Source organism: Haemaphysalis longicornis, unplaced genomic scaffold (assembly GCF_048455015.1).
Source record: "Haemaphysalis longicornis isolate Haplotype H1 unplaced genomic scaffold, Haemaphysalis longicornis Haplotype H1 scaffold_1, whole genome shotgun sequence".
Classification (NCBI taxonomy): domain Eukaryota; kingdom Metazoa; phylum Arthropoda; class Arachnida; order Ixodida; family Ixodidae; genus Haemaphysalis; species Haemaphysalis longicornis.
The window spans coordinates 226,710,795-226,724,077 of record NW_027526203.1 but is presented as its reverse complement, the minus strand read 5'-3'; the positions used below and the strand labels follow the sequence as shown (position 1 = coordinate 226,724,077).

Here is a 13,283-nt window from a genome sequence, read left to right as displayed (position 1 = left end):
AACAGCTTCTACTAACGGCGTTACGTATCGTCTCAGAGACGTTTGCACGCACGGCAGGAAGAGCCCGCCCCTCCCCCTCCCCCCCTTCCCCGCTCCCCTTGCGCAGCATGCTCCGGCAAAAGGGAAAAATCCGTCCGCTCACCAGAGCACTGAAAGTTGTTTTGCTTATGGCGAATTCCATTGAAAGAACAGGAGCAGTGGTGTCGTGCAGTGAGGAGTAGGGGAGAGAGCACTTGGGAGCACGCGGGAGCAGGACCACTGCACCTGCCATTGGAACGCGGCATGCACCCGGAGAGCAGATGAGAGAGGAAAAAACGGCGAGGGAAAGCACGGTCCCGACCCGACTGTCGTGGCCTGCCGAAATGGGCATGCACGTTATCATTTATCAGGTTAAATAAGGGCGATCCGGCTACATTACTTGCAGTAGTAGCAATATGAGGCCCGTCTGCAAGATCGGCGAGTGAGGAACAGGCGGTATCATTACGAGGGCATCTTAAATTCGACAAAAACAAGTATTTTGCACATATGCGTAATCTCTCGGGGTGGAGTAGAGGTTAAAATGCCGGCTTGTTCTTGGAGTCACTGGTTCGAATCTCCCCGGCGCCGTTCGTTTTTCTTTTATTTTTTTCCCCCTTCTGTCTCTAGCGTTTTTGAGAACTGAGAAAGAATATTTCAGTGGAAGAAACGCGCCCCCACACGCAAAATCGTTAAATGACGTACAACCGAAGTGGGAAGCTCCTTCATGTTTACTGAACGGCACCGTTGATTCTGGGCATGGAGGTCACTGAGAGCAACCCAGCGGCGACGCGGCGGCGCACGCCGTGTCGTCGCTCCATGTGGCTCAGCCCGAAGAACATACGGCGTCCTGCCGCGGGAGATTTCTCGCCGCGCGAACGTCGTCGTGAAAGTTCGCTCCACGTAAGCAATCTCTGCGGAAAAGCATGTGTGAGCAAAGCCGGGCAAAGCACGTGTGGCGGTAGGAAGCACTCGCATGCTCGTCTCGCTGCCCATTCCGCAAAGTTGCAAATGCACGATGGATACCGCCGCGCTCTCCGGCCCGCGCTCGCTGAGCCGCGACAATTCGCAAGAAAAAAAAAACAGAAACATAAAAAAGCGGGGGATATGGCGTTAAACATCATGCGACTTCCTTCGTACTGTGCTTACTCCGCTTTTCAAGCGGGAGCAGATCGGACTGCTCCCGACTGCTCTCGGAGCAGCGAAAGTGACCTCGCTCTACCATTGGATGACAGTGCTCCTATTCCTGTTCGACCACTGCAACACGCCTGCTGAGAAGAGAGCACTTTCAGGGTGCTTTTGAGTGCCCCTGCTCTCCCAATGGAATTCGCCATTATTTGAGGTTGCGTCTTATATGAAAACTCTTCGTGTCGTAACACGTTTCGCGCCTGTTTGACCCTTATAATTGTATTTATGTTCGCCTATTGACGAACCGTGTCAGTGCATTTTGTTGTGCTGTTGTATCAGCTACCCACCCGTTGTGATCGATGTCCGCCCGTCCGTCCGTCTACGCGTACGTCGACATAAGAAAAATTATATCCGCTTCGTTTTTTTACGCCAACAAAGACCTATCCTTGCAGCGTGGACTGTGTTAGACGGGAAACGCCGACAACTATAGATATGCTCAGAAACGCGCTGGTTAAAGTTAAAGCGTTTTCGTAGGATACTTTAACTTGGCCTAAACTGGAATATGATCGTGCTGTTTATGACCCGTATTCAAATACACTCGCCTGAAAAAATTTAAGGAAGGGCTGTTCATTTTATTTATACTAAATTAGGTTGCGCAGAGGTCATTTCTGGGCATATGCGTACAGGTGGGATTCAATTATCGGAATCCATGAGAACGTTTAGGTGGCGTAAATCTTTTTTTAAATTACAACTTTTTTGAACGTTTACCCAATGTTCCTACAATTCCCCCAACCAGCTGTAATACAATCTGTTGTAAGGAAACATGCAGTTGAGTAGCGGCAGGCCTGTTTATTCTGGGAGCAGCCGGAACAAGTCCCTCCGCAAGCGACGATGATGATGAACAGCTAAGGAAGAAAGCAAAGTGTTCCACGGTCCGAGTGTTTGATTATGGAGATAATTGCAAGGTGAAATAAAGGAAGCTCCACGCTCCGCCACTTGTTGCTCACACTAAAAAGAATACCGGACAGCACTCGCGTCTGTTCAAAGTTGCAACATACCCCTAGACCCAAGAGATCGCCTCTACAAGGCATCCCCTGCCTTACGATCTGCCACAGTCACTTTAAGACTTTGGGGTGAATGCCTGGACACCCCGAGATTACTGGTACCGAAATTTCCTACCGGCTCACCCGCGATCTTCATAACCGCGCTTCACTATCCCTTTGATTAGCCCTCCAACATGGAATGACTCACTCAAGTTTGAAGGCTTCCGGGAAGTATGCTGTTACGACTATAATAAACTAAAACAAAATGTCACTCGCATCCCTGCTCCGTATCCTACCCTGTCAACCTCGCAAGCTTGTAGATTCCTAAAAATTAAAACCCACCCTCCATTCCAATTCGCACTTTGTTCAGCTCCAACCTGTCCTAATGGCCCTTCTGCCTACCCATACTGAGTCTTGCTCTTCCTCAGCCTCAAAGCGGTTCTATCCCCAACTGAAGAAACCTCCTCCCCGTAATGGCTTGTTTCGCCGGGCTCTGAACCCCGGACGAGTACCTATGTAGGTGCAAAAAGTCTTCCTGACCGCATAATTTGAGTCCATCGCTAAAGTTTACTATCACTACTGCTACTACCACTACTATTGTTACAACCACTACTGCTAATGTTACTACTACCGATACTAATACAGGACACGTTCAAGAGGTCTTCTAAGCGCATGTAAGGAGAGCATATCAATTGCCTTGTCTGTCAGCCTAGTACAGTTTCGTAACAAAAAAAATACTTTAACTCATTTTAGCTATCAAAACCCGTTTACGTGAAATAAATGCTGACGGAACTGGTATGAAGCAAACTCGCGTTGTTAGCAAATACCTAGTGGGTCATGCCCGCGTGCCCGCCACCATACACCTTTTAACTTAAAGGGGCATTGACACAAAAATTTTGCATCTTGTTTTTTTTTGTTGCGATAAGTGGCTAGTGACCTACTTATAACCTGTAGAAACCTCGCTTGCTTCAGCGTGCGACGGTTGTTTAATTAGAGGCATTTTCAATGCGGCCAGTCGCAGTTTCGGTTTCAGCGGGTGCCGCGAAACGATGGATTTTGTGTGAACAAAGCTGACCACGTGACCCTCGGAGGGATATCACAGAGCAGAGCCGCCGTAGCACTGTCGAATCCGCATCGACGGCAGTTTCTGCGAATGCCCCCACGTAGTGATCTCGTGAGGCGCTTAAGCAAAAAGCGACCGTGGATGTGACGCAGGCGCTGCGAGTGCAAATGCTACCGCTGCTAAAGAACGACGCGCGATGCTCGAGACGGTGGGTGGCAAGACGCGCGCTGGGAGCAGCCGGCCGGTATGCCTACAGGTCCGCCTACAGATGTGTTAGGCTTAGCACTGCGGCGGATATTCGAGTGCCGCTCTCGTAAGCGGTGCAGATGACAATTTTTAATGCAACCCGCCATGGCATCATTAACTCCTTTCTCATGTAAGCCCCCATAGTCGGGACTTGGGGACAATTTCGTGCAGCGGTAACAAGCTATCACTCGAGCTACCTGCGCCGGCCTGGGCCACTTCGCGGCCGTGGCCGCCGCCTGCACAGCGACCGTGCGGCTAGCTCAGTGGGCTTCTCGTGCCTCCGGCGCGTTTTCGCATCCAATGGTAATAAACAGTAATAGAAACAGAGTGCCTGGAATTGTTTTAGAACTTTGGTCGCGGCCAGCTGCCCGATGAGCTGACGAATTCACGGCGCCTCCGCCGCCAACGATCGGGTCGTTCGTTCTCGAGAGCAGAAGCTTCGCCCTCCGGCCCTCCGATTGGAGCGGCGAGCCGAGCGAGCCGGCGAAAAACGCCACCAGTGCGGAAGCGGCAAACACAAACTCGTGACGTGTTTGGATGTTGTTTATTTACACGATATCCTCGGGATGTCGATTGCGCGTGGTCCTCTGCTGGCGGCTCGGTTGCGTTTCGCACACTTTAAAATTGATTTTAAATATGTTCTAGGCTGTATTCGCCGCTGATATTTTGCAGATGATGTATATGTGTTCACACCAATCTATCTCCGAAGTTATCTCGCCTTCAAAATTTTGTGTCAGTGCCCCTTTAAACGCCCGCTCAAAATGACTTCATTCAGCGCAGTATACTTACTTTTAACAGCGGCGGCGTTTAAGCTTGAGCTTGGTGCAGTGGCGTTAGCGAAAAAATATCAAGAAAAAACTGCGCCGCCTTAGAGGGTGCACCACCGCAGGTAGGGTATTATAACTGTGAAGGCGGCTTTCGTACCTGATCGAGTGTGAGCACAAGGGTAACATGCGTATCCGCGCCTCTACTATACAATTTTAAAGGTGACAGTCTTTTTTGGGCTACGAAAACACAAAAAATGGAAAAAAGGCGCAGCTTGCACTAGTGGAGCAAGGCTGGAGAATCACCGGATCTGAGCGTCGACCCAGCTTCGTCCCCCCAGTGACACGCTGTGAGAGTGGGAGGCCCGACCAGAAAGGCCTTGTAAAATCCGGCTTAACTTGGCCTCACCCCTCAACACTTAGCCTAGCCTAGCAAGAGCATCGCTAAATCTGCCAAAACAAAACAAAAAAATCCCGGGCCATTTCACTAAAGTGAAACCTGGGGAGGGGCGAAGCATGTAGTGTATAAGTGGAAATCTCGAACACACGGGCGTTTTTAGATGCAACGCATCTCATGCTCGCCCCTCTGTCCTTCCTGCGTCTGTCCGGCGTTGTCCGCAGAGCTGCGCCTCTCCTCCTTTCCTCTCTCCGATAGCCCTGGTGTTTTTGCCAACGTAGATGAAACCGTTGGGGGGTACAGGTATACAGCTTTGCTATAAAAGTCTCTTGTATTTGAAGCACGAAGCTCTGTAGAGCGAGGCGTAAACGAGTGTCCGAATGTTTTTTTAGTACGCGTTACGAAGCGCTCCAGCGCAGGGCGTAAACGAATGTACCAGTGTTTTTTTTAGCGCCCGTTACGTTCTATCGCGAGGCGTAAACGAGTTTCCCGGTGTTTTAGCACCGTGACCAGTAAGATTGAGAGGAGCACTGACTGTGGCCCAAGAAAAATCATTTGCGCGGGCCGATAATGCACCCGATGATGATGATGATTTCTATTGGTTTCCCCTTTGTGTCGGGGTGATGACATGTCATCTGACCAAAAAGGACTAATATACCTATGTTTTACACTTTTGGTTCAATACTAGCGCTGCTTAGGGCAGGCACAAAAAGCTTATTAGGCACAAAATACTTTTTTTTTTCCTGTTACAGGTGGTAACTGTCCTAGGCAATATTCCCTTCTCTGCTTTTCGTCCACAAGCATTCTAATCTTCTTTCCGTCCCCTCGACAGCCTTGAAGTTAACTTCCTCTGTGATACCCTTAAATCCTAGGGCTTCTGAAAGCCCAATATTCCCTTCATGTAGATTTGGATGGATACCCTCACAATCTAACACGATGTGCCGCATAGTTTCTGTTTCTTTTCCGCAGACCACACATACCACATCATTTCGTGAATACTTCCCCACAAAACTCTTAGTTCGCAGCCAACCTACTCTAGCCTCAAAAAGCAAGGCACTGCCCTGGGAATTATCGTAGAAATTTTCCTTTCTGATGTTCATTTTCTCAGCCCTGTACATCTCTAACGACGTTTTAGCTTTCATTTTTTCCCTCCATTTATTCGTTTCAATCTGCCTTGCCTCTTTTTTGGTTACCTTGGCTGTTTTGGATTCCCCACTGTTCTTTCCGTATTTCATCGTTAGCCTTCTAGTCTTTCTTAACCACTGCGTGTCCTCGCTTTTCAAGTATAGGTACCTAAATACCTTAGCTGCCCACCTTCGTTGATCCATTGCCCTCAACCTCATCTCAAAGCATATTTTACTCTGAGCTTCTCTAACTTCAAACGACGCCCAGCCCATATCTCCCTGAACTGCTCCGTTAGTTGTTTTTCCATGCGCGCCTAAGGCCAAACGTCCTACCGTTCTCTGGTTTACTTCAAGGCCTGATAGAACGTCTGATTTTAAGCAGAGTACAGCATTCGCAAACGTGAGACCCGGAACCATTACTCCTTTCCACATTCCTCGTACTACTTCATATTTGTTATACCCCCACAGAGCTCTATGCTTCATTATAGCTGCGTTTCGCGCAGCCGGCCCCGCGCAGCCGGCCTCCCCGCTTTCACTTAGCTCTCTTTTTTAGTTGCAACCCTCCCATAGTTGTGCCTTTGTACACTGCTCTCCCTTTGCTCGCTCTCACCAACGGCTTGTTTCCTTCCGCCGCGACGTCTGCCCTCCAACATGTCAAACTGCGCGCGCTATCGAGACGCGCGCGGAGTCCAAATCACGGGGCGCTGCCGCAATGAGCCCTGGGGTAATCACACACCGCCACATATGTGACGACCGATTATTCTTTATTAACGAATGTTTAGTAAAAAATAATTAAGGTGAGCTGAAAAATATCGATTTAACCCAGCAAATCTAAGATGGAATCGTTCGGCCACGATTTCTAAAAAACCAAACAAGAAACGAGCTAGAGCAATGTCGACTCGCACCCTACAACATACACTCTAGCTTTATTCGGCTTACTGTAACGCGATAGAGCGCGAAAATCGCCCTTTTTTACCTCACCCGCTATCCTGCCGCGTGCTTAACGATTTATGCTTCTTCTGCGCACAAAAAACGTTAACGAAGGCCGTCCGCAATCTATAGGCGTGCGCCAATAGTACATTTCCACACAATAAACTTACGGCTACCGCCTTGCAATGAATATGGAAAGGCGATGTCAGCGTGACTAGGCGACAGAGAATTCCGAAAGCTATCTTTGTTTTAACCGGTGTGATTGATTACTGTGGTGTTTAACGCGCAGACGCAACGCAGGCGATGATCGCGCCGTAGTGGAGGGCTCCGGACTAATTTTGACCACCTGGGGATCCTTAACGTGCGCCGAAATCTCGAACACACGGGCGTTTTAGATGCAACGCATCTCATGCTCGCCCCTCTGTCCTTCCTGCGTCTGTCTGGCGTTGTCCGCAGAGCTGCACCTCTCCTCCTTTCCTCTCTCCGATAGCGAACACTCTCTCCCAAACAGCTGCGGGTTGGCGCAGCGCGCTGTCACTCCGTTGCTAGGCACCGGTGGGCGGCGCTGCGCGCGCTGCGCATGTGCATTACACACTCTCTCCCTTCTCTCCTCTCCTTCGGGCGCTGTGAATATAAAGCGGCATGCCGGGCTCCGACGGTCTCAGTGGACGGTCGTCCGCGTTACGCTTGCACTCTCTCGCAGTACTCGACGATTGCTTGATGCAGTCGTCGAGCCCCTAACTGTGCACTTTACGGACTGCAAGGCACTCATTCTCGTCTGCAATAAACACCGTACCAGAGCATACGTGTACTGCATGAGCATTGCATGGTGAAAATGGAAAATTACGCCCACCTCCCCTTCGCGTGTGAATCCCCGCTATAAGCGTAGTCAATACGATGGAAAACGCCAATGGAACCCCCAATGAGATGCGTTGCATCACACAATGCAGGGTTCGCGCGAGGGGAGGTGGGCGTAATTTTTTGCTTTTCGCCTCCATCAGAAAAGCGGCCGCCGCGGCCGGGAATCGAACCCGCGACCTCGTGCTCAGCAGCGCAACGCCTTAGCCACTGAGCCACCGCGGCGGGTGTTTTAACCGGTGTCGTTACTAGGGCCCGATGTTCACTGTCACTGTGCGGTGGTGTGATCTTGTCGATGCCGCCAGCGGATAACGCGGGATGCATTGCTGAGCAACGTGTTCTGATGACCTGGTTTATGAAAATAGTTTTTCTAGAATAAAGAGCCAAGCCGGATAACGACCTATATTCCGTCATAAGAAGTGCTTCGTTTTTTAAAATTAAATTTAATTGAAAAAAAACTTAATCAAACTAAATTTGCAGCATGTGCTTACTTCCACACCTGTCGCTATCTTATTAATGTTGGCATCGACGGACGTCTGCCACCTGCATGTCGTATCTCCGTGTCGTAATTAACAGTTGGACAGCGTGTTAAGGGGTCGCAAATGTTCACATGTTGGAAAGGGAGGGGGGGGGGGGGGGGAGGCAAGTGCTGTGGAGCCAGCCGTGATACGGAAGTATTTCTCGAAGCGTCCCCCAGTATTCCCAGCTGTGGTTGTTACGGAAATACTCTCAACTAGTCTGAACTTATGAAATGAGCAGCTGTTCATTCAATTCAAATAGTTCAGGTGATTTGAAACGTATTGCTGCCTTCTGGAGCATCTAGCGCCAGTCATCATTGTTCAAACAGCACTCCGAGTTTTACGTGCGTTCTACAGCAAGGAGCAAGTTGCCTTCGACACTTTGGGTGCAGTTCTCAGGAGCGCAGTGCACTATACAGTAGTGTGGTGTGCAGTACGCATAATGCAATGCGCACTGTCTTATGCAGTTCCAAAAAGAGAGTAAAAGCAGCTCGGCGCGAAACCCCCGCGCGACACTAGCAGAGATACTGAAACATTTTGGCATGTCAGCTGAATGGTTAGCATTCATACTGAGCTTTAGCCAGTAAGTATAGTTTACAAAAGCGAAAAAGTAGCGGGCCCTTTTAAAATCGCTGGTTGTTAAAACTAGTTGGCTTCTGTCTGCTCTTGTGATAAATGTAGAACACAACCGAATTTGTATTCACCAATTTACGGGACGTACTCCCATTTGTGGCACACAGTGCGGAAACGGTAGCGTTTCTCTAGTGGCCAGATGTCTGTATGTGGTTTGTACATTTAGTTTTCCCGCCCTGCAAATAAATCCTTGCGGTATCTTTACCGTACGACAACTTCATTCCGTGAGGTGGTGGTTACCCAGGAGGCACGTGCGGTCGGACATGCTCATCAACCCGCGCGAAGGAAGCGCGCAAAGCACGCGAAGCTACCCAAAGCAGGCCTAAAACAAGCGCCGCTGAAGCGTACGACAAAGCTGGCGGAATGGGTCCCGCCGTCGCGCCCGCCTGGCTGAGCGGGCTCCGGCGCACGGGAAACGCAATTAACAGCGCTAACCAGCGCCAGTTCGCCGCGCCATCTACACTGTGCCCCGCGAGTGAGGGACATTAAGGGTCAGTCTGAGAGATCGAAGGCGGCACTCCTCTTTATCTTACTCCGTGACCATTACCACATCAGACGAACGACGATTACGACGACGACGACGACGACAGGAGACGCCAACAGCCTTAGCCTCTAAGGCGCTTCGCCCCTAATAGCCAATCAAGCAAAACCTAGCAAATCATGGCAAAACCGGAAGAAGCTAGGCAGACCCGCAGCTCCGCTGTTTTTTCGCACCACTAGTGCGAGCTGCGCAAATTTTTTTTTGCTCATTGTTTCTGTGCTTTACAAAACCGAATTTTGTGGGGAGAGCTTTTGTTGCTAAATTAATCCAGGTAATCGTTCTCTGAACCTAGCTTGCAATGACGTCACTGTAGATCTCATGTTAGAGCACTGCTTGCACGGTGGCAGGCTGTGAACTTATCTGCACTGTTCTCTCGAGCAGCACTGCGCAGTACTCCAGAAATGGCTGTGGTGACGTCACGTGAAATCATGTACATGTTCCATCAACCCAAGCGCTCCAGCTGTATCGCAGTAACTTGCCATCACCGTAGTAGCTTCCATGTTACTGAGAGAGCGCTGCTTGGTGAATTGGAGCATTTTTACTGAGATGCTGTCGTCTCCAAAGGAATGCATTCTATTATTTACAACCCTTGATTTAAACTGCAACCTACGAGCCTCTTTGATACGTATGTTTCCTCACAATAGTTGTAAATTTTCCTCATTTTTATTTTGGATTGTTTATAATGTACGAGTCCTCAATTTGTCACTGAAACAAACAATATTCTTTGAGGTACGTGTACAGTACAACTACAAGTGCATCCAGTGTTCCTAAATCACCTGTTCCATGTCGAAAACCTGTACTGCGTTAAGGAAACATTTCAAATCATAAAACAGCATCGGCAGTAATAAAGACATTGTTTAAACAGCAGTTACACGGCCCTCCTAGACCATTAATCTTACTTGCACTGCCGCAGGTTACGCCAACATTCATGTCCACGTCCGGCGGGCTTCCGTAATCTAGGCCATCCGACTCCATGCTGTTTGTGTTGAAGAAGGACTCATTCGGGCACACCGCACTACCACTTTTCTTGACCTGAAATACGAGACAACCCTCGCTAAAGCTGCAAGATTCTCCGACAAGCTTAGCCCATAACATGACAACATTCCAGGGCAGGGATCACCCGTTACCATGGCAACCAGGGCACCACTGCAGAACCAACTTTCGCCCTCAAAAAGACATTGAAGGAACGCGTGTGTCTTCAAGTGTGTTCTGAAGAAAAAAAGACTGAAGGAATGTGGTTTTGAAATCATCATCAGCGTATTTAAAGCATCATCCACGATGGTTGCTCTTACAGTTTCTCTCACGGGCTATCAACAGTTGGTAGGCTGTGCTATCCGAATTTAATTCATCCTTTGCCACCGAATTTTCTCTGTGTGGGAAATCCAAATTCTCAGGCTTTGGGAGGGGTCTGTTGGGGCAAGTAGGGCACTACTGTCCCAAAAGTTCCGTTGTATTCATGCTGGAAACCGTTACAGTGTAGTGGCAGTAGTTTTACTATATGGAATGCAATCCAGCGATTGTAAATATAAGGGGCTCACGTGACTGATCATCTTCTTGAAGCCGGGAGAGGAGAAGGTGTACAGAGGCGGCTGGGTCGAGGCTTCTACATCCACCATTTTCTCCAGTTTGAGCAGTTTCCTCTTCCGGGCGTTTGAAGTGGCACTCACCGCTGCGTACGTCCAATCAGCGCCTTATTAGTCCTCCGGGTTGGCGGCCTCTCTTCGGACCCGTAACTTCAGTAGCACTTAAAGGGACCCTGCAACACTTACCATCGACTACTCGGAATGTATTTTGGAGTAAAGTCTATTTATTGCCCCAGCAATCTCCTCCCACAAGAATTATAAACATCCGTTCACTATCACCGAAACTACGCGCGATGAAAAATCGCGCATAAATGTTCCCTCTCAACTCAACCGCGGACAACGCGACGAAAGCTGCGCGCTCTCTCCCGGAGAGGGGGGCGGCGCGTGGCGTTCTGTTCGGCGGCCTTCGATATGTCACAGGCCGGGGACTTTCGTCCTTTTCCCCGCCACGTGGACGGGTCTATTTCCGGTCTGGTGCCACAAAAAAGCAGGCATGGTGGCCTGCTCGCAAGCAAGCGCTCAGGCTGGTGGGGCGTTTTTGAGGCAATAAACGTTTGTTGTCGCATGGGCTCGTTGAAAGTGGAATATTTAGTTCGTCACTCAAACTCCGCTCGCACTCAAAACAAAAGAAACACCAAAAGCATGCGGACAGGTTCAGACATAGAAGAGGTTCATACACAACGCCGACGACGGCTGATCGTCACAGGAAATGCCACAATTTAGCCGCGAAGTTGACCAGCGACAGCCAATAGGACAGCCAGGGCAGCCATGGCCCGATTGACGTCGGAGAGGCCATGCCAAGGGTGCATAATGAGGAGAATTGAAGAGAGAGCGGTTGGCTTTTCCGCGTCTTTCACGGCGATTTGCGCGCTTACCGCTCCACGTGCACGTGTAATATTTGGCTCGGGTGTTCCTGGAAGCCTAATCTAAACGTCGCGCAGGTATACTTGCAGTGCACGAAGAGTGTTGCAAGGTACCTTTGAGAAATACTCTTCTCATCAAGGAGTAATGGTTCTGGGTATCACATTTGCGAATACTGTACTCTGCTTAAAATCAGACGTTCTATAAGGCCTTGAAGTGAACCAGAGAACGGCAGGACGTTTGGCCTTAAGCGCGTATGGAAAAGCAACTAACGAAGCAGTGGAGGGAGATATGGGCACGGCGTCATTCAAATTTCGAAAAGCGCCGAGTAAAATATGTTTTGAGAGGAGGTTGAGAGCAATGGATCAACGAAGGTTGGCAGCTAAGGTTTTTAGGTACCTATACTTGACAAGCTTGGACACGCAGTGGCTAAGGAAGACTAGAAGGCTAACGATGAAATACGGAAAAAACAGTATTAGAAACCAAAAACAGCCAAGGTAACCAAAAAAGAGGCAAGGCAGATAGAAACGAATAAATGGAGGGAAAAAATGGACGCTAAAACGTCGTTAGAAATGTACAGGGCTGAGAAAATGGACATCAGAAAGGAAAATGTCTACGATAATTCCCAGGGCAGTGCTTTGCTTTTTGAAGCTATAGCAGGTTGCTTGCGAACTAAGAGCTTTGTGGGGACGTATTCACAAATTGATGGGGTATGCGGGGTCTGCGGAAAAGAAACAGAAACTATGCGGCACATAGTGTTAGACTGTGAGGGTATCCATCTAAATCTACATGAGGGAAATATTCGGCTTCCAGAAGCCCTAGGATTTAAGGGTAGCACAGAGGAAGTAAACTTCAAGGCTGTCGAGACGACGAAAAGAAGCTTAGAATGCTGGTGGACGAAAAGCATAGAGGGGAATATTGCCTAGGACAGCTACCACCTGTAACAGGGAAAAAAAAGTATTTTGTGCCAAATAGCATAGACTACAGTTTAGTATCCGAGACACTACACGAAGGTTGCGGGAAATGAGGATAGAGAGAGAGAGAAACACTTTTATTGAGTCCTGTGGTCAGCGGTACGTGGTGGCCGCCGGTTGAAGCCAGGCGGCGACGGTGGCAGCTCTTGTGACCAGGTGTGTTTGCAAGTTCAGGTCCGAGCTGCCCAGCGCACGCTCCCACTGCTCATCACTATTTAAATACGATAAGGGGTCTTGGGGGCATGCCCACATAGAGTGGACAAGTGTGGCGGTGGCGCCACAAAGGAGGCAATTCGGTGAGGGATACTGATCGGGGTACATTCGATGGAGTACTGCCCGGCAAAAGAGGGTATTAGTTTGCAGGAGTCGCCACAGGCGTTCCTGATAGTTGGTGAGCCCTGGATGAGCGGGGGATAATGGCGGCGGGTGAGGCGGTAATGCACGACGATGTCGTGATAGGTAATCAGTCGGCCCCTCGCGGATCGGGCACCATGGTAGGGGGTGATGCTAGCCCCGGCACGGATAGTAAGCCCTCGTGTCACATTGTGGGCCGCCTCGTTCCCTCCCAGACCAGTGTGCGCCGGGGTCCATATGAGTTCGACCGT

General features: G+C 49.6%; 1 protein-coding gene across 1 annotated transcript in view; it reads right to left on the bottom strand.

The window, feature by feature from the left end:
* Positions 1-13,283, bottom strand: part of LOC144158035 (uncharacterized) — a 210,887-nt gene that overhangs the window by 66,799 nt on the left and 130,805 nt on the right. Inside the window, exons 9-10 of the mRNA XM_077688715.1 lie at positions 10,799-10,929; positions 10,166-10,292 (exon numbers count right to left, since the gene is read on the bottom strand). Of these exons, the coding sequence (XP_077544841.1) occupies positions 10,166-10,292; positions 10,799-10,929 (258 nt within the window). The remainder of the gene's footprint in view (positions 1-10,165; positions 10,293-10,798; positions 10,930-13,283) is intronic.